The 26,977-nt window shown below is 41.7% G+C and overlaps 1 protein-coding gene across 1 annotated transcript in view; it reads left to right on the forward strand.

Annotated features, from left to right (window-relative positions):
- The window catches only part of TENM1 (teneurin transmembrane protein 1), an 828,896-nt gene that overhangs the window by 757,537 nt on the left and 44,382 nt on the right, over positions 1-26,977 (forward strand). The window contains exon 23 of the mRNA XM_051969260.1: positions 15,596-15,750. Within this exon, the coding sequence (XP_051825220.1) occupies positions 15,596-15,750 (155 nt within the window). The remainder of the gene's footprint in view (positions 1-15,595; positions 15,751-26,977) is intronic.

Here is a 26,977-nt window from a genome sequence, read left to right on the forward strand (position 1 = left end):
GGAAGGAGTGAGTAACCAGGATGAGATTCCTCTGTGACTCACTTTGGTTCCCTGGAACTTCACCAAAGGTTGGATCTTGATTTTTGCTTCCATCTTTAATGAAGCAATCGATTTCAGTATTAAGCAGGGCAAGGAATACCTAGACAATAGGTAAGGAAGCCACACTCTCTCCATGTGGTTGTTTGCACACAAATTGCCTCAGCTGGCTCCTGGCTCCTGTTAGGCCCTAGGACAGTGTGTTAGTACACACAAGTTTCAGGCCCAAATGGGGAATGAGCCATAAGCCTTGATCGCCCTTGAGCAGCAGTCTACTTCACTTATGATTCATTCCTATAATTAAGGACTAGTGAAGACAATAGAGAGGGAAGGCCCTGCTTGTCCAATAAGTTTTGTGGATAGAAAGTTCACTCAACTGAGCATCTAGAAATAGTCATTTTAGCCCTAGCTCTTCCATTAAAGAATTTTATGGTCATTTTTTTCTCTCTGTTTGGACCTCAGTTTATTTATCTGTCAAATGGAATGAGAGGTTGAGGTGAGAGAAGTCAGATAAGCTTTCTTCCAAATCTAATGTTCTGGGAGTTAGCGAATGATTATTCACTCCAAAGGGAATTAAACAAGTACGCTTTCCACTACGCTGTTGCCTCTTGTCTAACAAGAGGCGTGAGGTAGTCACAGAATTTAAATGACTGAAACCCATTATTTAGGGCATCATCTACTCTGAAAGACACATGCATATATCCTAGGAGTATCTGGTCAAATTTCATGTGCATGGGAGTTTCTCCCAGGTTTCTAGGATGTCAAAATGACTCAAGTTGTTGCTTTTCCAGTTTTTCCAACTGGTATCAATGAGGCCCAAGTCTAGACTAACTCCTCCGGAAAGTCAGAACTTTTTTCCAACCCAGTCGATCGCCTTTGCCTGATGAAGGGCCCCCCCAGTAGACTTCCCCCATAGAAGTTGGCCAGAGGCACTGGCATTGATTGGCAAAATCACTTCTAAGAGTAAATGAATTTGAACTTTGCTTTAAATGGGATATAATCTTGCTTATGTGAAGACTGGGCCCAGAGAGCATTTCTGAAAGAGAAAACAAACTATTTAGTTCATTCAAGTTTTATGATCCTACAGATGCATTATTAAACTGAATTATACTTTCCTATTGATTTCAATTGTCATATATGCCCAAGAGCCATCAAACTTAGAGGCAACAGATTTAGATTTAGAAATGTCATTTGTCTAATTAAAAGTCTTACTTACCCCTTCCCAGGGCTGGATTATCTCTAGAGTGCTTAAGGAGCCATTTGCCCTTAATTGGGGATTCATCCATGTTATTCTAAGGCAGGAGGACCAGCAGAAATGGCCTGGCCCCTACAAGTTTTGCCTGATGACCTTTCCTATAAAGTCATATCCGGGCCTGGAGCAGCCAAAATGGAGAATATACAAAAAACAAAATGGCATCTTCTGTCTTAGGCTCTACTTGAGTATCCATGTTTGTGGTTCAGTATTTCTCATTCACGGGCAGTGTGAGCACAGTTCCTCCAGCAGTATAGCTGGATTTCCTTTTCTGTCAGAAGAGAATTCCAAAGATATTAATTTAGTCTGATGGGAATAAGATAGAAGTCGTTCTACAGTCATAGATGTTAACTAGTCTTGTGGGAAAATGTGTAGAGATACGGGCTAGAAAATAATAAAGTTGAGGAAATTTAGAAAAGATCAAATGACTGACCCCATTAAAGGGATTATTACTGGTTCAGTATTTACGAAGGAGGTCTCTAGGGAAGTTCTTCAGGGATTTGTTCTCAGCCTTGGGTTGCTTAAGATTTTCATCGGTAGCTTGCGGAAAAGCATTGTCAAATTTGCAGATATCACAAAGGTTTGGCAAATAACTAATACATGGATGGTTATCAGGTTCTGAAAAGATCACATAGTAGAACACTGGGCCAAATAAAATGGGATGACATTTAATGTGAATAAATGTAAAAATCCTGTGGTCGGGTGCCAAAAATCAACATCCCAAGCACACAGTAGGGGGGGGTGGAGACTTGGCTGGATGGTAGGTGGTCTACAATGGCTCTGATGTTCCAGATTCTGAACGAGCTAATGGTATGACCTGGCAGCCCCAAAAGCTGATTACTGTGAGCTTGCCTAGGCTGCAATAATGAAAGAAGATAATGTCAAAAACACGACAGTGTTGCTATACTCTGTATCCCATTTTATAAAGGACATTTTCAGGCTGGAAAGAAAGGGAGCTAAGATTGGAAAAGGGCCTTAAGGTCATGCAAAAATAGATGGAAGAAATGGGGGTTTTACCTGGAGATGACTCAGGGAACACGATTGCTGTTTTCAAAGGGCTGTCATATGGCGGTAGCATTAGGCTCGTTCTCTTTGGCCCCAGAGGCTAGAGGGAGGGCAAGGCGGATCAGGATCTGCTGAGAGGCACATTTGATGTCAGAACAAATTTGTTCCCGATGAGAGTTGTCCAAGCTTGAGAAGCTGCAGATTCCCACTTATTGGAGATTTCAAGTAAGGGCAAAGTAAACGGTGGTAGAGGGGACTCTGGGACAATGCTGGACCTCTGCGGTCCCTTCCATTCCTCAGATACTTTGAGAGGGAGTGCACGGTCTTACATCTTGTCCCTTTCTCCATCTTCCATCCATATGAAGCCAAGGTGAGCTCAGTTCTATAAGAACAGCCTTATCAAGAGGTGGAAGTATAATATAATTGGGGGCTGGGTTTTGGGAGGAGGCCATCACAAGCTGTCCTAACCAAAAAACAATCTCTGATGGCCTGCTAGGGGGACAGTAACTTTTACCCTACAAATGGTTCCCTAAAGATTCACTTTTGGCAGCTGAATCATTGCCCTGGATTATGGCAATGCTTTTTCGTGTTAAATCTATTTTTATCCACTCTCACAGAGCAGAGGTGAGGCCCAAGGGCATGGGACACAGGATGGGTAAGCTGAGGAGGGGGACCGGGTGTGATGCCGTGGAAAGGCCAGATCTAGAAGAAATACAGCAGAGCCTTGTTTAGTTAGAAGGCAGCAAAGATGTGGGCCTGAGAGTCTTGGCAACAGGAGGACTCTGGGAGTGGGAGGAGAGAAGCTGAAGTGATGCTTTGCCTGCTTCATAGCTTTGCCTAAGGCAAGCCCTGTGTCTCTCTAGGTCAGCTAAGACAACATGGAATTATATTTCACCCCTTGTTCTTTTATTTAAGATCAGCACCAAATATAACTTTCCCTTCTTATCACGGCTCTTCAGTGTCACACCTTCCTTATCTCTCCACTAAAAGAAACCCTTCAGCTGATAGAGAGACTAGGGGGAAAAAACTGACAGAGATCACATACCACCAGACTGCAAATCACTTAAATCATATTTTGAGTGGTGTATTATGGTAACCTATAAATAACTAATTGCATAAAATTGCTTTAGTAGTTTCTAGATGGCAGCTTTAATTAAAAGCACCAGAGACATTTAGAAGTTTAGAAATGGATGGCATGTAATTTGCCCTTTTACCAACCATAAAATGGTAATTAACGAATTTGATTCACTTCTTCCTATTAAAAGTTTTATGAGAATAGCAAGTTCCTTCTAAACACAGTCTCTCCTACAGAAGGCTTGGCTTTCCCTGTCTTCTTGGGCACGGCAGGATGTTGTAATGTACAAATTCTTCAGAAGTTAATTAGGACATTTCTTTCGATGCAAAAATGTTTGTTTTTAAGGCTCCCAAACTTAAAACCGCATTGCATAGAAACCTTTGATCCCAGCATCACACAGCTCCCTCACGTGTCTTCGGGGCCCGGGAAGTTGAGGTTTCTCACATCTTCTAAGAAGCAGGGAAGACATTGGCTAGCAAGACCAACTGGAGAGGGGCGTGAAATCAACAGTGGCCTGACACCCCAGAAAAATTCACCAACAGAAGAAAGTCCATACAGCTCTGTAAGGAGAACCAGACCAATTCCCCCGACTAAAAGGGGAAGCCGCCCCCAGACTGCTGTAGGCCAAGGTAGCTTTAGAAAGCCTTGGCCAGAGTTATCACAGGATAAAGGCTGGCCCAGAACAGCATGCAGCACTTTGTGCCTATTTTGTGCTCCAGCAGCAGATTAAAGCTTTCCTTTGGAAAACTCTAACTCAGGGACACCTGGGGGCTGGACAGTAGGAGTCAGAGCACTTAAAGTTAGGAACGGAGAGCCACTGGCCATTTCCACTGAGGCTACATGTGTTTTTGTTGTTTTATTGAACAACAACAAGATCAAACTTGGTTGGATTCAAACCCTCTGGTTTGGGCTTAAGTTGAATTATGAAACAGATGAAATTTCTTTTTAAAAAAATCTTTTTTCCATAGAATTCCCTCTCTCTTGTGGAAGTATCCAAGATCCTGAATAGCACCCCATTCTTCTAACCTGTTTGTTTCTCCTGCATCCAATAAGAAACTTCTCAGCCCTGTCGCAATACTTCAGGGACTTAGTCTCTGGTGCCCATCAAGATAGATATCTAAAAAACTAATCCATGTTAATGGATTTTAGTTCAATTCTATCATTGTAAAAGGAGGAAACGGAGTCTCCAAGCAAGGGACAACTTGCCCAAAATCCCATAGAAGGGATGCGATTTATCCAAGTTCTGGAGCTAGTCAGTGGTAAATCTGGGACTGAAATCCAGCTTTCTGTCTTCTTGATCCAGAGTTTTTTCCCCTCAAAAGACAAGACCATGAACCCAAGGAAGAATCCCACTATGGCACCATTGGCAGAACAACGATAAAGCTGTTTGAGAAGCAGGCAGACAGTCTTAAAATGTCATTCATGGCCTGTCTTTTATTTTGTAAAGGGAGCCTTTTGTTTCATTTACTATCATGTGGCTCATTTGAGTTTTCAGGGTGGTTAGTGCTACCTTTTATTTGTTTTCAAAATATGATTGTTGGCCTGAATTATACTTTTCACCTTTCTTTCTCAAGCTAGCTGAGCATGTTGAAGGCAGTATACTTTTTTTGAAGGGGGTAGAGTCTAGACCTGTGACTTCATCAGTTTACTTAACTTTCTGTAATTTATGGTTTTAGAGAATTTCATGAGACACATAGAGGTCTTGATCAAATTTATGCCAGAGAGGATCTCAAACATAGTCCTGCTCTACGCCATGTTGCCTTGTGAATACTGACAAAAATATCTTCCAAAATCAACAAAGTGTTATTGTTTTTATCCCTGAGAGGGGAGAGGCAGGATACAGAAGGGAGCAGTGTTCAAGGGGAGGGCTAGGGAAATCCACCAAGTTGAGGAAGTGGCTGGAAAATGTAAGACTTCTAAGGAATGAATGAAAGAGCTATGTTTTCTTTTTTTCCCCTTCTACATATTTATCTTCTGTATTCACACCACCTTCATTTCTGAATACATTTCTCCCTACCCACCTTCTTCTCCTATTGGACCATCTTGGTAACAAAGCATTAAAAAGAAAGAATTTAAAGGGCAGTTCAGCAAAACTAATGGAAGGTAAATGCAATGATCCACATCCATAATTTCACATCTCTGCTAAGGAGGGAGGGAGGGAAATACCTTTGCCCCTCTCTTTTTTGAAGTGTTTGGTTATTACAGTCAATTTTTAGTGTTCAGTTATATTTTTTATTATTAGAGGGCCTTAATTCTATGGGGTTTTTTATATGGGGTTTTCCCGGCTCATATTCACTCTGCATCAGTTGATATAAATCTTCTCATGCTTCAGTAGCACATCTTGCCAAAAAAGAAAAAAAAAACACTTTATCATGTATTTGAAACAGGTCCTTTGCATGAATATAGATTTCAGGGTGTTTTAGAATCTGGAAAGCAGAGGCCCTATCTGCTTTGCCTTCTCGCTTCTCATTGCACCAAGTTCCTTCAGTGTTGCTAGCCGGACAGCATCACTTCTGGCTCTGTTAATGACTGCACCCCTATTAAAGATGAGTCTGCGCCGTGAGCCAAGTCGTGCAGAGCTGCCTGGCCAGCAGAGGTTCTGGCCAGGGCCAAGTTTTCCCACACAGGAAGTTGAGCTCAAATGATGGGTAGCTCAGAGCCACAAATGTTGCCAAAGGGCCATTGAAGGCCACTGAATCACATAGTTTCTTGTATTTATTGCCGAGCTTTGACTTCCCTCCACCTTGATTTCCTCTCTAGTGCATTTGGGTTTTTACAAAGTTTAGAAAGTTAGAAAATGCTGTGCAAGCACAATTTTTAAGCCTTCTCTTTCCTTCCCCCAGGGAAAAAAAAAACAGACAAAAATCACTGTCACTTCTCTCCTATTGTAGTCTACAGAGATTTTCATAGTGGATGGGAATCAGTATCCTAAGGTAATTGTAGTCAAGGTAGTAGGATGTTGGAAGGTCTACTCTAGTCCCCTTAAGGGATTATCCAGCATTTACGATGTCCAACATTAAATATGGAGCTACCCGTCCCCAAACTCTGTCCTGTATTCAGTCCCTTGGGATTATTACTGTCTCAGGCTCATTTTGAGCCTTCTATCCAATAAGCTCAGAAAAGTTGTGCCATTGATCAAGATGAATAGAAATATTTGACAAAATTATGATTCAGGTCCTGCATAAGAAAAGTATTTGTTTCCATTTGGTTCCTCTTGTGTATGATAATATCCCTAGCCAGACTGTGTACCGATTTAGTTCAGTTATTGCAACATCCCAGCTCCTAGCACAATGCCTGGGACATAATAGACATTTCAATCAATGCTCTTTGGCTGATTGGTCATGATCAACGCCTATGTCCTAGGCGTGTCCTCTGTGTACAAAATGAACCATATCTGGGAATAAAAAAGCACAAGGTACAACACCTGCCCTCAGGGAACTTAGATTGAAAGTGAGGAAGTAGGACTGGAAACAAATGAAAAAAATAACTCCCAAATATTATGTGCCCCGTGGCCAGTTAGTGTGGTAAGAAAGAGTTCGGAGAAATCCCGAGAGATCCATTTAGGCCAAGGTTAACAGGAAAAGTCTCACAGACTTAAACTGTACCTTTATGAATGAGTGGGGTTTGCAGAAGCAGAAGAAAGGGAAGGCTTTGTAGAGAAAGGCAACATCCTGGGCAGAGGTGGGGCACTACAGAAGTATCGATGAGACATTGAGAATAGCTATCTGGCAGGCCGTGGAGCCAATTTCTGTAGCTCTAAATCCTGTATCCTTTTCTTTATACCAAATCAGTCAACTTTTTTCCCTGGAGGTAGAAAGAAAGGGTGGGTATAGGAAGGGGAGCAGTGTCAGAGGAGAAGCAGACAATTGTTGCTTGACATCATACCAGCTAACTGGTTTGGCAGAGTTTTCACTTGCCTTGAGTGGACTCCCTAAGTGTATCCTCCAAACTGTACACACACACACACACACACACACACACACACACACCCCTTTTCTCTGTTCCACTCCACTGTCTGTTTGAGTTACACATTCACCTTTGCCTTGCCTTCGGTAAATGATTGTCTGGGCTCCTGATTTGCGAACCTCTTCCCTTGAGTTTGCCTCTTATTGAAGATGTAAGGAGATGGGGAACAACTGTAAATGAGAATTCCCTGTTGGCGTCAGATGGACACTCCATGCAAAAATCATCTTAAGGAAATTTGAATTCCTTGTGAGTTAACCTACTTTTATGAAGAGGAAGCATTGTCTGGTTCAGTTTCTCTCACCCTCATTTTATTGAGTATCCAGGCCAGGCTATTCTGCTTGGTTTGCCTTTTTTATTAGAACCTCTCGATTATTCGCATACCTTGAGAAAAAGACTCATTTTCCCTGGTGTGTAACAATTTCAATTAGTTCTTTGCTGATCCATGAACAATAAATGAACTTTCCCCGCTTGGGCTAATTGTTCACACGAGTGTCTCACTAGGCAATTTATTTCCCCAGGACAACAGGGCCATTTTAATGTGTGATACTGCTGGGAAATGTCCCAAGAAAAGTTGCTTGACATCTGAGGGGAGAGGAAGAGGAGAAGGAAGTAAACATGTTCCTCCTGGATCTTGTTTAGAACTATTCATTATCTTGGCCCACGTGTGTCGGCCAAGCTTCTTCTCATCCTGTCATCACCTTTTGAACAGGGATTGGTATTAAAAAACAAAGGGAGAGAGATGCACAAACCCAAAAAGCTACGAAGGGGAGCAAGGGAAATAACGGAACCCTTGCACTCAGATGCCCCCAAGCCGAGCGCTAGCTTGCCTCTGATCTTAAGTTTCTCTGAGGAGGTGGCCAGATGAGGCAGCAAATCAATTTCTTGGTTAAATGTTAAGACCCCCTGCAGAGTTGCCCATAGCCATGTGGGCTATATTCCTTTGTGTCTCTCACTATGAAGAGTTTTACCATCTTGTTTAGAAAATTTTGAAGGTAAAATATACTTATAGTTCAGTAATGCAGTTTTGTACTGGAACAAAAAAAAAAAAACTCTTTACAGAGATCTCCAAAAGCAATGACTGTAACTCAAAGGGATCAAAGATCCCTTCAGCAACTCTAAAGAGGGATCGCCCAACCTCCACTTGAATCCTTCCGATGATGGGGAACTCATTACGTTTTCAAAGATGCTCTCAGTTCTCTGTTGAAAAATTTTAATCGTTAGGAAACTTTTATATTGAGCCAAAATCTCTCTTCACAGTTATAACCTTTGTTTCTAGTTTCACTTTCTGGGCCCAAGTACGGCAAGCCTCCAAGTTGAATAGTCTCACTGCCTTTTTGTCAACCATTTTCATTGTCACATGAAATTGTAGATCAAGAGCTGGAAAAGAACTCAAAGCATTTGTCATCCAATCCTTTAAATTTATGGGTAAGTTGAGCCATAGAAGAGATTAAGTCACACAAATAGGAAGGGGCTGAGTCAGATTTTACTATAGATCTTTGACCTCCCAAGTTGGAGGATAAGCTACGTAGTGTCTGGCACTTCATACATACTGCCTTCTCTTCCCTTATGCTTCTGGGAAAGTAGCAAGATTAAGGTGAGCTAAGGTGGACCTAAAGAGGACTCGGGGAAAAGTCTTTAAAGAGAAGGATAAGGAAAAGGGAGGCATCAAATCAAAGCAAAGGGAAACAAATTCATTTGGTTGGCCTTAAGGGAAAGCATTAGTGAGAAGTAATGGGAGGGTCAAATAAGACAACTGGGTGATGCTAATAGTGGATAGAGTGCCAGGCCTGGAGTCAAAAAGACCTAAATTCAAATCCAGCCTCTGATGTTAGCTGTGTGACCCTGGGCATGTCACTTAACCCCATTTGCCTCAGTTTCCTCCTCTGTCAAATGAACTAGAGAACGAAATGGCAAACCACTTCAGGATCTTTCCCAGGAGAACCCCAAATGGGGTTATGGAGAGACTGAACTATGACACCATCTTCTACTTGCCCATGCAAGTCAGACATTCCCTAAGATCAGTTTGGAGGGATAAATCCTATATTGCCCAATCCCCATATTCCAGGTCTTTGAGTTTCCCGGTTACTTGAATCACTGGAGTCTACTAAAGCTAATAGTAGGCACTTGACAAATGCTAGCTGAATTGGATTCTGAGAACTCGGCTGTCTTTTATTTGTCTTGTTAATGAGGGAATCGATTTGTTCTTTTTGGCCCCAGAGGGCACAACCCAGAGCAATGGGTGGAAGTAGCAAAGAAGCCTATTGAGGCAGGATGTCAGGAGAAACTTTCTAATAACTAGAGCTGCTCATAAGTGTAATAGATTATGATAAAAATCCCCCTTCTTTGGAGGTCTTCAAGCAGAGGACAGATGGTCTCTGAGGTCAGTTTCAGTTCTGAAATTCTGTGTTGTTGGCTTTCAGAAGAATAAAAAAGCTTATTATAATCTCCCAAGCCATTTTCTAGAAGAAGCTTCTGTCTCTCTATTGAAATAGGTGAAAATTGCATTTGTGAATTATATGTGGCCTTTCCTGCCCTAAGACATTTTTTGGTTTGAGGGTTTTTTGTTTATTTTCTATCCAGAGCTTCCTGCTACCCACAAGGGAAAGTGGTATTCTGCTGCTCTGAACAGTGCTCCACTTTGGGATTCTGAGCTAATATTTCCAGGCTGTTAACCTACACATCTGGACTCACAGCAATCACATTTAAATGGCTTTCCTTCTTCATTATTGATCAACAGCATCCTCTCCTCCAGTAGGTGATGACTTTATTAGGGACTGCCTAAAATGCCCTGGCTTAAGGCAGTTGTCATCTTTCTCAGGAATTATGGCCCGGATTTGTTGGTGGATGAGGAGAAAACATCAAGTCATCAGGCCCATAATCTGCAGACGTGTCCCCCCAAATCCTGGTTTAGGTAGGCAAGGTGCCTGTTGTATAGTATATTTCATCGCTTATATACCAGGCTGTAGACATATTTGATTCTATTTTCTTTCTGAGTGGTCATCCCTCTCTTCAAAGTGCTCCTTAGGCATGAATGCTGAGACGTAAAGGCAGCTCCTTCACACTATCCCCACCTGTGCTTGGGTCAGATTTCTATTACAGAGCCCACGTCATAAGAATTGATTTCTTTTCCCACAAATGTGAAATGTACCATCTAAGCCTTGCACTTGCCACTTGCAATTCAGTTCATCCAGCATTTGTCAAGTGCCTACTCCTGGCTCTCTGTACCATTCAAAGGGACAAATTAGGGGCAGCTAGGTGGTGCAATGGATAGAGCACCAGCCCTGAAGTCAGAAGGACCTGAGTTCAATACTAGCCTCAGACACTTAACATTTCCTAATTGTGTGACCCTGGGCAAGTCACTTAACCCCAATTGCCTCAGCAAAAAAAAAAAAATTAAAGGTACAAATTAATAAACACTCCCTATCCTTAAGGAATTTACATTTTACTGGAGTTCCTTAGGTTCTCAAAATAGTTATCTTCTGCATTATAAATTAATCCCATGCTAATATATTGAAATTGATTTGGGGGGCTTGCTTTAGAAATGATGTAGTAATTAAAATTTTAAAACTGTAGAAGACTGGTAGAGAAGCAAGAGCCAAAGCTTTGTGTTCCAATTATGGCTCTTGGGCTTACTGTCTGTGTGAGCCTAATCAATTTACTTAATCTCTCTGGTCCTCAATCCATAAAATGAAGATGCTGGCCTGCACGATGGTGTAAACCTCTCCTACCTCTCAGTCCTGTGTTTGAATCCCTTCTTTATTAGTTAAATACTCTATCATCCAAAGAACATGAGTTCAGTTTTTTAAAGAAGGGGAAAACACAACTGATTGGCTGGCTGGCTAGTTTGCTGGCTGGCTGGCTGGATCGGTCATTTCTTAAGGGTGTACTATACGCCAGATGCTATACTAAGCATAGAGAATAAGCAAAGACAAGCAGGAAGAAAGCTAGTCCCTCCACCCCCCAAGGAGCTTAGATTTTAATGGGGGAAGACAGCATGTCAAGAGGAGTTGAAAAGAACTTGGGCGGGAGGCTTCCAAAGTTCCAAAGGGAGATGGGGTCACCCAACTGTTGAAACATATCATATCCACAAAATACCCAAATAACAGGATTTGGGTCCAGTAATATGAAGCCTTTTGATGGCTATATTCATAACCATTCATTCCATCTCTTTAGTATTTAAGCCTACAGCGAGTCCTTCTTAAAATGACCCTGTAAGATGGGTGGGTCAAGTGTTATTCCTATTTTATAGGTGAGCAAACTGAGGCTCCTTGAAGCTCTTTGGCTTGCCTAGTGACACAAACAATAAAGTCTGTAGCAGAGCAGGGACCTTCTGCCTCCAAGTCAGCCATTTTCTGCTGAAAGTAAATTGAAGCTGCAACTCTTGCTAGCCCCAGATGGGCTTTTGCGACCTTAAATCATGTAGAGGCCCATCTTTAAAGAATAAAAGTGAAAATGGCCTGGGTATTTTTCATATCCTCCCATTCAATCTCACAAGCTGTAATAGATCATAGTGAATTATCGTCTATGTATTATAACAATTGCCATTATGGAAAAGAAGGGAAGGATAGACAAAGAGAATTCCTCACTTATCATACATTCCCCAAAAGGATGCAGTAAATGCAGTTGAGGAGTCTACACCAAACTGGACCTAAATTGACCTGTACCATAGAAGTTTCTACAGTTTGATTATTCCAAGCCTAATATAATTGAAACCAAAGCTCAGTGAATTGAAAAGTCTTGAGAGAAACAACAAGATCTGGTCAAAGAAGTGACTATACGTATATGTGGAAGAGGAACAGCCTGTGGACTCTCAGCAGAATAAACCCTGGAGGCAAATACCGTATGCTCCGCAAGCTCTAAATGATTTCAAAGAGCATTCATGTGTAGAATTCAGGTAATGTGGAGATAAAGTCCAGAGGAAATAAGAGGAAGGAAAACAATGGAAATATTATTGGGATGCTGGTGATGATGATGATACTTGAGCCTGTAAGAAATCTCCTTCACAATCACCCCCAAGTGGACATTGTGGTAATGAATGATTTTTGCGATGCAGGCAATTATTCCATAGAATGGGCTGTGGGAGAATGTAGCTATCCCATTCCTGTTTGTCACATCCTCCCCAACATCCACCTTGGAGAGTAAGATTATGGTAGATCAGCTGACGTCCTTGAATACCTATGTATTTACATCTTGTCTTCCGAATTAGAATATAAGCTCCTTGAGAACAGTGACGAACTTAGGTTCAGTTTCGTCCGGCTTTGCATTGTAGCTGGCATGTACTGGAAAAAGTGTTTAATGAATGCTTGTTGATGGGCTGATAGTAAACCATTCTGCATATGACATCTAAGAATTTCACTAGACTCTTGGGAAGTTATTTCTTTTCTCAGCCTGCATCTTTACTTCTCATGAGCTCACATGTTCTTAGACTTCCTCCCTGCCAAATGAAACATAATACTTCATTTTTTTTTGTTCAAAACATACCCACTCTTCAACTTTCAGAAGCTTTACCTATGGTCTGGGGTGGGGGTGGGAGGAATAAATAAGTCTGCATTCACATCCACCCCTCCCAACACCTCCCATGACACTAGACCCATTGTACGTGCTCGAGATCCTTTTCGGCTTCAAAGGTTGAAATAAAAAAGTTGGTCCCAACTAATCCCATTGGTCACAGTTGTAGCCCTTTCAGATTTGGAACAATCAGAAAATGGAGTTTGCTACTGCCCAGACACAATCACCGAGCCAGGATCCCTTCAACCAAAATGCAACAGAGATGGGAGGGTTAGCTATTCATGTCCCTGTCAAGATCTGACCCATCCAGTTTGACACATGGTCTTAAAAATTGTTTTCCAAGACCAGAAACTACTTGGAACTAATGGACACAGTTATTCCCATAGTCGGTCCTACTGGTTTCCTTAAGACAGCACACAAAAAAACCCATCTCTGATTTTAGCAATATTAGAGGAAAGTTTAAATCATTTTGTAAGTTTTATAGATATGAAAGATGAATACTTCATGAAGATCATCAGGATTAATGAATATACACTATAAAACAGAACCTCTTTCCCTTCTGCCAGAGAATTAGCTTATCCCAAGGCAGTTTATAAAGTTGGCTTTCTAAACTGGTATTCCCTGATTTTATTCTTGGCTATAAAAATCATTCCTCTCAGTTTCGTAGAGAATATCAAGTGAACTTTTAAGGAATAGAACCTACTAACATTAACTTAACTAGTTCAGATGTTCATGACCTCTCACTTGGACTACTGCAGGAGAGTAAGTGTTATCCTTCTCTGTTCTCTCCTCTCTGCATCCTCCACTCATCCACCAAATTGATATTCCTAAAGCATAAATTTGAACATGTCACTCTATTCCTCCGGAAGCTGCAGAGGCTTCCTCTTCCTTCTAGAATAAAATGCAAACTTCTCTGTTACCTATGTCATTCCCTCCTAGTCGGACTGCAACTACTTTTCCAGGCAGCAAGTTGATCTATTTGCTTTTCCTACTGCGTAAATTTAATATTCTATCTCCCACACACATGCCCTTTGGATAGGCTATCTCAAGCAAACGAATAAATGAAACATTTATTAAATGCTTACTGTGTGCAAAGAACCATTCTGAGCAATCTGTGCCTTCAAGGAGTTTGCCTTCCCATGAAGGAGATGAAAGATTTCCAAGAATATGATTTGAGCTGCAAGTTCTATGGAAAAATCTTATGATTCTTAAGGTACAACAGCCAAAAAAAAATAGTAATGTCTCTTCCTTAATGTGATCTTCACTTGTAAAATGGTATCGTTTTCTGATGTTGAACCATAAGACTTGAGTGATAAGAACTTTCTTTTCTGGGTCTTCAGTAGCCATGTAGTAGCCTATAGCCCCTGCAGGCCTGGTGACCAGGGTGCATCTCCATAGAGCTTGTTTCCCAGGATAGTGACTAGAAGCATTGCTACTCCCAAGGCTCTTGGCATCCAGGTCTGAGGGGAAATGGTGGCTGGGTCGATATTAGCAGTTAGTGGTTCGATTTATCTGGTCCACACTGTCTCTCTCCAAAAGTGCCCCGCTGCTTCGGCTAAATTGGCTAACCTTCTCAGTGGCTGTCATTGGGTTGGCAATTGGTGGGATGTCTGGCCCATTGTCCACGGCAGTTGCTTGATTATTGAATAGTGATTCGCTTTTAGAATTCTTAGTTTTCTTCAGAGCCTAGATCAAGGGCCCCCTCCTCTTATATAAGCCTTTCCCTACCCAGCTTCCCCTAGGAAGCTCATGGCTTCCTTCTATCCCAGTATTATTTTTTAGAGGGTATTCCAAAAGTCTTACTGGAACATTAAGCTTTAATAGCTTAAAATTGCACCATGACTTTTAGAACAGCCTGTATGTTATGAAACATTATGAACCATTTTTCTCTGTTTCACAGGGTGCATACCACACTGAAAGTACTTAATAAATGCTTATTCAAAATGAATATAGTAATACCTCTCTAGTTCTGAATTAAGGGGGAGAAACAAAAAGTCCTAATTGCGGACTACCTTTAAAGAGGTGCTGGGTAACTGTAACTAGGACCAAATCTGGGTTATGTGTGTGCTCATTATATGTAACTCATTGAACCGCTAGGAAGCCAAAGCTCCAAAAAAGTAGGACTTGTTAAGAGTGAGACGCTCTTGGGGATGGTCTAGAGCTGGAAGGAACCTCAGACCATCTAGTTCAATGCCTTCATTTTACAGGTAAGGAAACTGAGGTCCACAGAGAAGAAGGGACTTGCTCAAGATCATAAAAGAAGTAATAGGCAAAGTCGGGATTTGAACTTGAGACCTCTGCCTCCAAATCCAGTGCTCTTTTGACGGCACCCTGTCTGTGCCCTTGGCTTGCTTCTCAGACCTTCTTTTATTCTGGAAACGAAGTCAAATTAAGCCAGTTTTTTTTTTCTCTTGGTCAAAAATCGGGTATGGGTTGACTGTAGATGGGTGAAGGAAAACATAATGGTGTTGGGGGGGAGGGAGGGGAGATGGTCGAAGGGGAATGAATCTATATCAAATCAAATATTTAGCCACAGTTTGAAATTGTGTCTAAGTCGAACCATTTTTTCTCAACAGAGAAATGACTGCCTCTCTGAACAAACCTCTCATATTACTATCCTATCTGTCCTAAGCAAAATTGAAGTCATAGTTCTTTAAAATATCCTTCTGTTTCTGTGACTTCTCTCAAAATTCTGATCTTTGGGTAAATCTGACCCAACAGACTACTAATGTCCATTTCTTCTTCCTCGATAGGTATCACCGTTGATAGGAATGGTTTCATTTATTTTGTGGATGGGACCATGATTCGGAAAATTGATCAGAATTCCGTGATCACAACCGTGATTGGCTCAAACGGACTGACATCCACACAGCCATTGAGCTGTGACTCGGGAATGGACATCACTCAGGTAGGCACTGCTGACTTGCAAGCATTATCACCAGGTGGCAACATGGCAATGAATAACAATTTTTTTCATGTAGAAATTAAGTGGAAAGGAAGCCTATTTCGTCCATTATAATACCCCATAACAGAAGTTCGTTTCAGATGACTTCTTCCCGGCAAAGCAGCGTTGATGGGATTGGAGGAGGGGGAAGAATAAGCTAGGGAGGGAGTAATATATGAAAAAAAAAAGTGGATAAAAGGAGGGAATAAAATTTCATTCACTTAGCAGATAAGGCCTGTCTAAGTTATATAACACATAAATAAAGAAATCATATCCTTGCCGTATCAGGAGGAAAGCAAAGCAGGCCCCCAGGTATTCCTGGCAAATAGCTAATTAGTCTCTGTTTGAAGACCTCCAATGAAAGGAAACCTACCTACTGCCTAGTGAGGCAGCCCATAACCCACTGGGACAGCGCTCACTGATGCCTTCCTAGCATGGAGCCCAGACTGGCTCCTTTGTAACTTCCACCCATTAATGTCGTATCTGCCCTCTGGGGCCCAGCAGAACAAACTCACTTCACTCCACTATGTCGATTCCTTCTAACACTTGAAGACGGGGATCCTGCTCAGAGAAAAAAGTAAATCCTCTTCTCACAAGCGGGGGAAAAAGAGAGGGAGGAGAGAGAGCTAGGTTGTCCGTGAAGATGTAGAAGGGATCTCAGAGGCTGGCCAACTCTTCCATTTGGTAGCTGAGGAAACCGATTCCCAGAGAGCTAAGTTGACTTTGCCGAGATCATGAAGGTAGGCCCACTGGCAGAACTGGCATTTGAACCGGTCTTCTAACCTTAATTACAACAGTTTTGTTTTTTTTCTCTGCAACACCTTCCCTATAAAAGACATCATTGAAATGGGCAGCCAACAGTGAACTGATTGCTAGCTGCTGTTATTTTGTGAAGGAAGGCTTATACTGAAAGTGAGAATGATTTTGTTTAAATAGCACTTGATCACCATTGTTATTAAGCGCCCATGTGGTACTAGGCAAAGCAGATTGAACAGAACTGTTCTGGATAAAATCCAGAATACCACTTTAATTAAATATGCACAATGCAGCCTTTTGAAAAGTCATTCCAGAGAACAGGCCCTCTCCCCCTGGAAGTTTCAAAACCCAGCCACCTAGAACAAGATCAGAATAATTACAAGGCAGTGTAAAAACAAGAGAGATAGCATGCTGTCCTAGCTACGGGGTCCCTCTGAGACTCGGGAAGCCTAGGGTCAGGTTTACCTAAGGAAACCATGTATGCTACAAACCAAATCCCCAAGTGCTATAATGAAGTCAGAGGCAGAGATGATATGTTTATTATATCTAAAGATAACCTAAAGCAAGCGGGCGTGTTGCATGACAGAACATCTAAGAAGATCTGACAGGTTCAAACTTTAGGGTAAATCTAATAAGATGAAATTTTAGAGTGAGAAATGTAAAATCATATACTTGAATTCAGAAAACCCACTTCACAAGTATAAGATGTAGGGAGGAATGACTAGATAGCAGTTTGTCTGAAAAAACAGCTGGGGCTTCTAGTGAACTGCTGTTTTTGTACGAGTCAGCTATGCAATGTGGAGGCCGGAAAAACTCATGTACTCTTGGTCTGCCATCGAGAGGCAAAGCAGCAAGGCCTAGAGACGTGATAGCCCCATCTGTTCTCTGCCCCTGGCAGAGTCCAGAAGCTCTTGAATTTGAGCTGGAAAGGACCTTCAAGGCCAGTTCATCCAGATGTGGAAAATGAGACCCACAGAGATTAACTGACTTGCCTTGAGATCAAACAGGTACTAAGTGTAAGAGCTTAGAAGTAATTGTCAGTACTTGAACCCAGGTCCTCTGAATCCAAACACGGCATTCTTTCTATGGCACCATGCTGTCCCCATTCAGTTTGAGCACCACATTTTAGTACAGTCAGCTATCTTTGGGCACTTAAAGGGTGTTTTTTGTGGAAGATCCATTACACTCGTTCTTTTTGGCCCAGAAGTCCAAACTAGGTGGCGATGGGGAGAAGTTGCAGAAAGGCAAATTTTGTCTCAATTTAAGGAAAAACGCTCCTCACGGTGAAAACTTTCCTAAAATGGATGGGCTTAACCTGGGTCACGGTCTGCAGGCTAAAGCCGAAAGCTCGGTATTCCTTTTGAAGAATTAGATGGAAGCGACCAGGGTCATCGTCAAGATAGTGAGAGGGATTCTGTCTTCGAATATGTAAGAAGTCCCCTTCAACTGTCCTGTTCTCTTCTACCTCATCATCAGAAGCTAGATTGCAGTTCAGTGTGTTTCTATAACAGATCTGCTGGGTTTCACTGAAGCTCCTTAAGTTCCCTCTGACTTGAATGTCAAGGAATTTATCTCATACTACATTTCTAAAGGAAAAAGGAAACTTATTAGCAAAAAGAATGACTATGGATAGAAGAAAATCAGTATCCTCTACCAAATTACAATAAATTAAACTCAAAGATAAAGTAGAAAGAAAGTACAGACTTGGGCAGAGAGTTAAAGAAACTGAAGTTGATAGATCTAGTGGAGGAACTGAATACAAAATGATTAATAATAATAGCTAAGAGGGGAAGAGGAGGGAATAAAAGAAGCATTTATATAGTGTTTATTCTCTGTCAGTCTAAATATATTATCTCACCTGATCTTCACCACAAACCTGAGAGTAAAATCCCCATTTTACAGATGAGGAGACTGAGACACGTACAGGTCAAGTGACTCACAAAGACTCACATAGCCAGTGAATGAGGTGAACTTTGAACTCACCTCTTCCCAACCTGAATGGTCTACTTTATCCACTGCATCATTAGCTAATGTTTTAAAGTTTCTGTAGTGATGGGGCAGCTAGATGGCACAGTGGATAGAGCATCAGCCCTGAAGTCAGGACCTGAGTTCAAATGTGACCTCAGACACTTCATACTTCCTGGCTGTGTGACCCTGGGCAAGTCACTTAACCCCAATTGCCTCAGGAAAAAAAAAAAAAGTTCCAAAGTGCTTTATCTGGTTTCAAATACATAACAAATATTCACAGAAGTTATAGTCGAAGTCACAAAGAAGCCATAAAATTCAGAAAGGCAAACTTTTAAATCCTATATGATAGGAATAAAAATAATCAGCTAATATATTAAACACCTACTATATGCCAAGCATTATATTATGTACCAGAGATAAAAATATAAAAATGAAACAGACCTCACCAAGGGCATTCAGCAAAGAGATGCATTGGGCAAAGGAAAGAACACACACATCATAGGTTGAATACATATGGAGCAAATGAAGGTTGTTTGAGTGTGAAGGAAGAGACTGAGAGCAATGTTGGCATGGGAGCTGTGAAGGTGGGGATTCCAGGTGCACAGCATGTACACAGAGGCAAGAAACTGAGTGTCAAATGAGAGGAAAAGGGGAGAAGGCAAGTTTGTTCAGATTGGAGAGTGTGTCAAAGTCTATGTGGCATATGGTCAAGTTGGAAAAGTTGGTAGAAAAGCCGTGTCATGAATGCGTTCAAATGCCAAAACAGGATTTTCTATTTGATTCTAGAATTGATGGGGGTAAATGGCACAGGGTTGGGGACTGGTGAGATGATCAGACCTGCTCTTAAGGAAGATCACTTTGGCAACTGAGTGGAGGTTAGAATGGAGTAGGGAGAGACTTGAGATGGGGAGACCCAGCAACAAGCCATGGCAGCCATCCAGATGAAGAGTAAATCATCAAGTCCCCAGGTGTGTCACAGTCTGGAAGAAAACTGAGGAAGGGGATATCCCAGCCCTCAAAGGATTAGAAGACTCTGATCAGATCAGATGGCGTGCATCGAGTAAGCTTTGGCTCCTTTGTCCAGTGGTGTCCTGGCAGACCAATCCTTAGTTTTTCCTAGAACTAGGCCCTCCCGACTGAGGTTGACTGGGCCTAGTGAGGAGAGGGCTGAGGAGTGAGCTTCATAGTGTTGTTTATAGCAGTACTTAGAATGATCCAGCTGGGCTTACAACAGGAGTTCAGTTTCATATTTCAGTAAATCAAAAAATATGGATTTTTGAACAAATGTCTGAATGAATAAGAACAGCTGGCCTCGGTTTCTGCCGAAAGGACGGTATGAAAAGGAGAAACAGGGTTGTAGTTGCAGCAAGGAGAGAAGTAGTTCGGCCTTTGGAAGAACTCTCCGTCTCAGAAGACTATTACCAAAGGAAGTGGCAAATGGCGGGAACCGAGCCTAGCCTTAGGACTCCCTAGGGTTTACTCTGTCAAAATCTCACCTCTGCGTTTATAAGCAAAGAGTGCTTGTCTTTTGAGGCAATGATGCCAAAGTGTTCTAACTTGTGAATTTTACTTAGCAGTTCTCCAATCAGAGAGGCTTCTATATTTTATGGTCCCCTGGGTTTCCTGAGCTACTTTGGACAGTGTTTCTACCTTTAAAGATAAGAGTCTTTTCCTGACCCTGATTCTTCCTCGCCCTCCACTCTCATCTGTTCTTTCCTTGAACAGACTACAGCCCAAGAGAAATGAGCCCTCAACAAGTGGAGCGATCTTTAGCAAGCCTTCCCCCCGTGTGCATGCTTGAGAAAGTTCAGTTAAAGTGAGCTGTGCATAGAACCTTGGTGGCCTTTCTCCAAATACCCCATTAATGACTTGGCAGGACCTACTACCACTAGATTTTTTTCGAGTCCTTCAACCTCACAGGAGCTACGTGAGGGTGAGCTGCAGGAGTACCTTTTTATGTTTGATTTTTTTTAATCTGTCGCTTTCCAGTGACCGACCTTCCGTCCTCCAATAGAATCCTGCCTTATAACTAAGTATGGGCAAGCAATGTGTTCACATCTGACAGTGTAGCCCTCATTCTGTTCCTAGAGGTAGCTTTCTACCTCTTTGACGGTATGTTTCACCATCAGGATGTGACTTTTCACTCATTCTTCAAATGACCAACCCCCCAACACACACACATACATGTACACACACCACACACAACAGTGCTCAAGAGAATATCATTTCATGAGAAATGGAACTTCTCCAGGCTTCATTCAAAACATGCCCCCCTCTCCTCAGGAAGATACAGCTTGTCCATTTTGAGTTTGGGGGAAGGAGACTACATTCCCTCCTGTTTGTTTTTTGTGATTATGAAGGAGGTTCAAGCCTGAAGAGAATTTTGCTTTGAGCTAATCATATAGTTTCACATCTTTTAGAGATTAATTTGCCACATGAAAATTTTCAAGCTACTAAGGGAAACAACTCCCCAAAGGAAGCCTCTCTACCTCTGTGCTTTAGAAGAAGATACTGTATTTAGCGAGGTGATAAATGTGATGCAGTCTGGGATATTTGGTTTATTCCCAGAATCAGTGCTCAGTGGTACTTAGGAAACAGGTTAATTAAATCTTTTTATTTCTCAAAAATAGCATTTTCTTTGATAACCAAATCGGCCATTTCTTCAAAATCCTTATATTTTCTGATTTAGTAAAATATGAACCCGACCTTGGGTAAACTCAGAGGCGCAACTGCACCCTTTTGTGGCCTACGTTAAACAAGGAGATGAGTTGCTTATGAAAAAGGAAATCCAAATCTTTTTTCCCCTAGAGAAGTCACTAGATTGCTGCTTTTGAGTGAGCATGCCCTGCTTATTCACTAGCATTTTACATGCTACAAGAATCTGATTAGCCCTGGAATGGGAAAGTGGGCCAAAGCCAGCCTCCTGGTAACAGAACCACTTTTTTTTTTCTGAGGCAGTTGGGGTTAAGTGAGTTGCCCAGGGTCACACAGCTAGGAAGTGTTACGTGTCTGAGACCAGATTTGAACTCAGGTCCTCCTGGACAGAACCACTTTTTAAGTGGCATTTGATCTTCCATACCAGTTCCAATGCTAGTCATTCATATATAAAATATATAGACTTTCTGGCCTTCATATAAAAATGATGCTATTCAGTGTCTGTAAGCTGCCACTCTGGAATCTCTTTTCCCAAGGCAGAGATGGCTGTGTACTGATCCAGTCACAGTTGTAGCCCAGCTTTCCAGTAAACCACATTGATCTCTCCCAACGTGGCCAGATTGTGCAACACATGAGCATAGTAGCTACTCAAAAACCAAAGGAGTGAAAGTCGAGCTGGGCTTCTTCAAAATTTCCTCAGCCATTCAACTTGGTACAAGTAGATTCTCTGCTTTCTGCTGCTGTGATCCAGAAAAAAAGTTATAAAATTTGTTGGGAGAGGTGAGGATGAAGAGTGGGGTAGAAAGGGTGTGGATGGTAGTTGAGGAACACCTCCAGAAATGAAATCTTCCTTTCTTAAATGTCTGCTGTTTGTCCTTCCCAAGAAAGCTTTCCTATCCTTTTTCACCCATTAATGGTACAGCTGATATGGGAGTTTAGATTCTTCAGGGGCCATTTGCTTTTCTCTGTTTACTCCCAACACGCATCCACATGTCCACAGATGGAGATAAGAATTAAATCTTATGAACAAAGACGATATCAATTGAAATTCTCTGTAGGGACAGATTTCTAAGTTTCTCTAGAATTAAGAGATCTGATAATAACAAGCTTACTTGAACAAGGGGATCAAGGAAAAAAAGAAAGTTTTTTAAGTTCTCATTCCCCATCCCTCGATGAGAATCTTGCTCCACCCCCAAAAGAAAAGGACCTTCCATGACTATAGGAGATCACTAAAAAGAAAGGTCAGTTTTCGGGAGCAAAAGTCTGCCAGGGCTGCAACCTAGAAGCACTAGTGCTGCAAAATACTGAACTACTGGTGCAGGGGAAAGCAGGCTTTGAACTGCTTGTGCCAGACCAGATAACTGAGGGAGAGGAATAGATCACCAAAGCAGAGACTATATGCTTGCGGGGTATTGTGCGGCACTCTGCCAAACCTGAGGGAAAGAGCAGAACATCCATCTGATGCCAGTTCTGGCCAACCAAAAATCATTTAGGGCAGAGACCTAAATTGGTGAACTGAATTTCCCATGTTGGAAGAGATAGAAATGCTTCGAGATCTAGTTCTCAAGGAAAGCACAATTAAAGGAGAGAGTCAGAAAATGAATGATAAAGAAAATAAGAAGGGAGACTGAAAATGTCAAAGATTCCAGCTATAAAAATAATCTCACAGACTGCTCAAGTAGATGATGGCAATTAGAGATTTTGTGATAACTCATCAATAGAGACAGCACACAATAATGGTTAAAGAAATGATCTCAAAGCTGAAAAGACCTGGATCATTTCCCATCTTTCCCACACATTGTCATTATGACTTTGAGCTTGTCGCCTCACCTCTTGGTATTCTAGACAACTCTATAAAAGTGTACATTTCAAAGAAAGCATTGACTTCTGTAGAAGGAATTTCTTTATCCGAGGGGTCCCCAAACTGGTAAAATCACAGGCCCAGTCTCATCCATGTGATATTGACTCATCATAAATTTCTTGAAACGTAAAGACAAAGGAACAAAGATGCTTTGGCAGGGTGATCATAACAAATTTATAATGCAGTTTCCAAATTCAAATTTACTCCAGCATAAATATATTAATCGTTCACCCCAGTTTTTTTTCCTAGAAAGCACATTTCCTCCTTGTTCCATTCCTTCCAAGAGCTACCTTTTTTGTTGTTGTTCAGTCATTTCAATCATGTTTGACTCTTTTGTGGTCCCTGACATAAAACAATTAGCCAGCAAATGTTGATTTAAAGTATATTTAGAGTTTATCGGAGTATATGGTAAAACTGAGAAAAGAGGTTCATGGCTAAAGAAAGTTGAAATTCTAGTTAACAACATAAAATCCAGTCCCAGAATTAGAAAATTCTAATAGGTTCGTTGTTTTGTTTTATCATGTGTCAGAGGTAACACGATGTTTGCACTAGTGGAAGCACAAATTCCATCAAAGAAACTCGCTTAGTTTTTCGTCATCCTGCCTGGCTGTTTGCAAATAGGTATGCTGATCCTACAAGGGCTAAAGAGCATAGATTGTGGCTCTAACATAGTCATCCAGGAAGAGCGATTTGTTTGCCAAAAGCAGGTCTTTGAATATCTATTGATATTGAAATTGAAATTGAAATCATTGAATAACTATTTTATTATTACTGAGATATTCCAAAGCCTTCCTTTCTTCCAAAGTATAATGTAAATTATAGTAGGGTCTGCCCTAGACAGACCTCTTGGCTGGTAGCTCAAGAGGAGGCAAGAAGGCAAAGGGAGTTGAAATATTTTCCTTTTCAGTCTTCCCCTAGATCTTTCAAATTGACTGGAACTAGCATCCACCTGTCAAAGTTTATCTGGTCCAATTCCAAAGAAGCAAAGAGACAAAACCTAGGGAAGAAGCAATAGTCCCTCTCGCCTCAGAGCCCAGAAGCTCTTAAGTTTGAAGGCATTTAGAGGCTGGTTTATTGAGTTCACTGACTTGCCTCAAGGTCACAAAGTGCTAAATGTCACAAGGGAAGTAAGTAGCTGGTCCTCCAAGTCCAGATCCACAACAGTATCCTACTTCCCCAGAGAGAACAGTAAGCTCAATATGAGTCAGCAGTCTATGGCTTCCCAAAAAGTTGACATGTTCATGGACTACAGTAAATAAGGCATGACTTCCCAAGAACAAGGCTGTGATAGTTCATTAATACCCTCTTGGTCCAACAGTAAATGGAGTATTGGACTTCGAATTCATGTCATATGAGGATCAGGTAAAGGAATTGGACATGAAAATAAGAGAAGGCTCGATATTTGAAAAGCTATCAAATGTGAAAGAGAGATCAACCTTGTTCTCCTTGACCCCTGATGGAAAAAGCAAGATCCGTGGGTAAAAGTTTCCCAAAAAGATCCCCCCAAAAAGGCAGCTTTGGGCTTAAATATTTCTTAACTCTCACAAAGTGGAATGAGCTGCCTCTGATGGTGATGGCTCCTCCCTTTCTCCTTGGAGGTCTTGAGTAAGACCTGGATGCCCACTATGACACATCATGGTATAATAGGGGTTTATGCAGGTATGGATCTGACTAGATTCCCATTATGTTCCTTTCCAACTTTCACATTGTATAACTGTGACATAAATAAAATTCTCTGTGTCGTCTTCTTTCCACACAAAGGACAGTTGCATTTTGGCTCTCATTAAAATGATGAAAAAATATATCTTTAAAGTTCAGGCAGAGTCACAAATGCAAACTTCTAGCCAAGCACCCAGACTTCTGAATGGCTCAGTCTTTTACATCTTGCCCTTGACAGGCAGCAAAACCTGTTCTCTAAGATACTATTGTCTGTGGCTGGTTAGCTCAGTTTGTTGGAGACTGGTGCTAATAAGGCTGAGACCAGGGGCTCAATCACCTTCTGAGACAGTGTCACTAAGTTACTGTGCCTCTCAATCTGGCTAGCTCTCTGGTAAAATACATGCTGTTGGGCCTAGGAAAAGATTGCTAGACCTTTAGCAGCAGGCACCATTATTGGTAAAAACAACACTGAAATGCACGGTCAGCCTGGATTGGTAGTAGTTTCCTCCCCAAAAGTACAATTCTCTGTCTCGTCTCTTTTCCTTCTCTTTCTCCTCCTCCTCCTCCTCCTCCTCTTCCTCCTCCTCCTTCTTCTTCTTCTTCTTCTTCTTCTTCTTCTTCTTCTTCCCCTCCTTCACCTTCTTCTTCCCCTCCTTCACCTTCTTCTTCTTCCTCCTCCTTCACCTTCTTCTTCTTCTTCTTCTTCTTCTTCTTCCCCTCCTTCACCTTCTTCTTCTTCCCCTCCTTCACCTTCTTCTTCTTCCTCCTCCTTCACCTTCTTCTTCTTCCCCCTCCTTCACCTTCTTCTTCCCCCTCCTTCACCTTCTTCTTCCCCCTCCTTCACCTTCTTCTTCCCCCTCCTTCACCTTCTTCTTCCCCCTCCTTCACCTTCTTCTTCTTCTTCTTCTTCTTCTTCTCTTCTTCTTCTTCTTCTTCTTCTTCTTCTTCTTCTTCTTCTTCTTCTTCTTCTTTTTCTTCTTCTTCTTCTTCTTCTTCTTCTTCTTCTTCTTCTTCTTCTTCTTCTTCTTCTTCTTCTTCTTCCCCCTCCTTCACCTTCTTCTTCTTCTTCCCCCTCCTTCACCTTCTTCTTCTTCTTCCCCCTCCTTCACCTTCTTCTTCTTCTTCCCCCTCCTTCACCTTCTTCTTCTTCTTCCCCCTCCTTCACCTTCTTCTTCTTCTTCCCCCTCCTTCACCTTCTTCTTCCCCCTCCTTCACCTTCTTCTTCTTCCCCCTCCTTCACCTTCTTCTTCTTCCCCCTCCTTCACCTTCTTCTTCTTCCCCCTCCTTCACCTTCTTCTTCTTCTTCTTCTTCTTCTTCTTCTTCTTCTTCTTCTTCTTCCCCCTCCTTCACCACCTTCTTCTTCTTCTTCTTCTTCTTCTTCTTCTTCTTCTTCTTCTTCTTCTTCTTCTTCTTCTCTCTCTCAACAGTAGTAGTACAGAGAAATGGAAAATAACTATTGACTCTTACAGGAATGAATTGTTAAATCATGATCTCCTTCTTGGTTAGAGGAGTATTGCTTTTGTAATCTGGAGTAAGCACATAGAAACTATGTGGTACAATAGAGAGAGCACCAAGCTGGAGTCAGTTCAAATTTAGCCTCAGTCACTTAATAGTTATGTGACCCTGGCCAAGTCACTTAACCTTATTTGCCTCATGACCACCAAAAAAATCCCCAAATGGGATCAGAGAGTCTTGCCTGACTGAACACTAGCACCACCATTGTTGGAATCCTAGTCTTGGACCTGTCCCCAAGCCTCGGCAATTTTTTTTGGTTATATCACTGCAAGTCAATAAGACCTAAAGAATATTCTTTGTCATGGATCTAGGAGGGAAAGTTCTGGGTTGACCGTAGTCTGTCCAGTTCCTAATTCTAAATAGTGAAAACAAGTATCCCTCTGGCATTTGTCCAGATTAGGAATGAAAGGCATCAGGGGACACCTTATGGGACGTTTCTTAAGTTGGCAACCTCAAAAACCATCCAGATGAAAAGTAACTTGAGAATGATACCCACAAAGAGCTTTCTGATATCATCGTCGGGGAACTCTCAAACTCATTCCCAAAATCAAATACTAAGCAACTCTACAGAAAATCCCAACATAGCAGATCTGGGAGTAAGCACATTTTGGGCCCTCACTGACCTCGCACCCAGGTACCCAGTGAATTGATAGCTGAATTCACAACTGAACCTTCTGGGATCAAGGTAGAAAACATTTCTTGCTTGCTGTTGAAGGCTTTGTCGGGGCTCCATCTCTTCTACTCTTGTGCTTCAGTTCATAGCACACATTAAGTAG

Source organism: Antechinus flavipes, chromosome X (assembly GCF_016432865.1).
Source record: "Antechinus flavipes isolate AdamAnt ecotype Samford, QLD, Australia chromosome X, AdamAnt_v2, whole genome shotgun sequence".
NCBI lineage: Eukaryota > Metazoa > Chordata > Mammalia > Dasyuromorphia > Dasyuridae > Antechinus > Antechinus flavipes.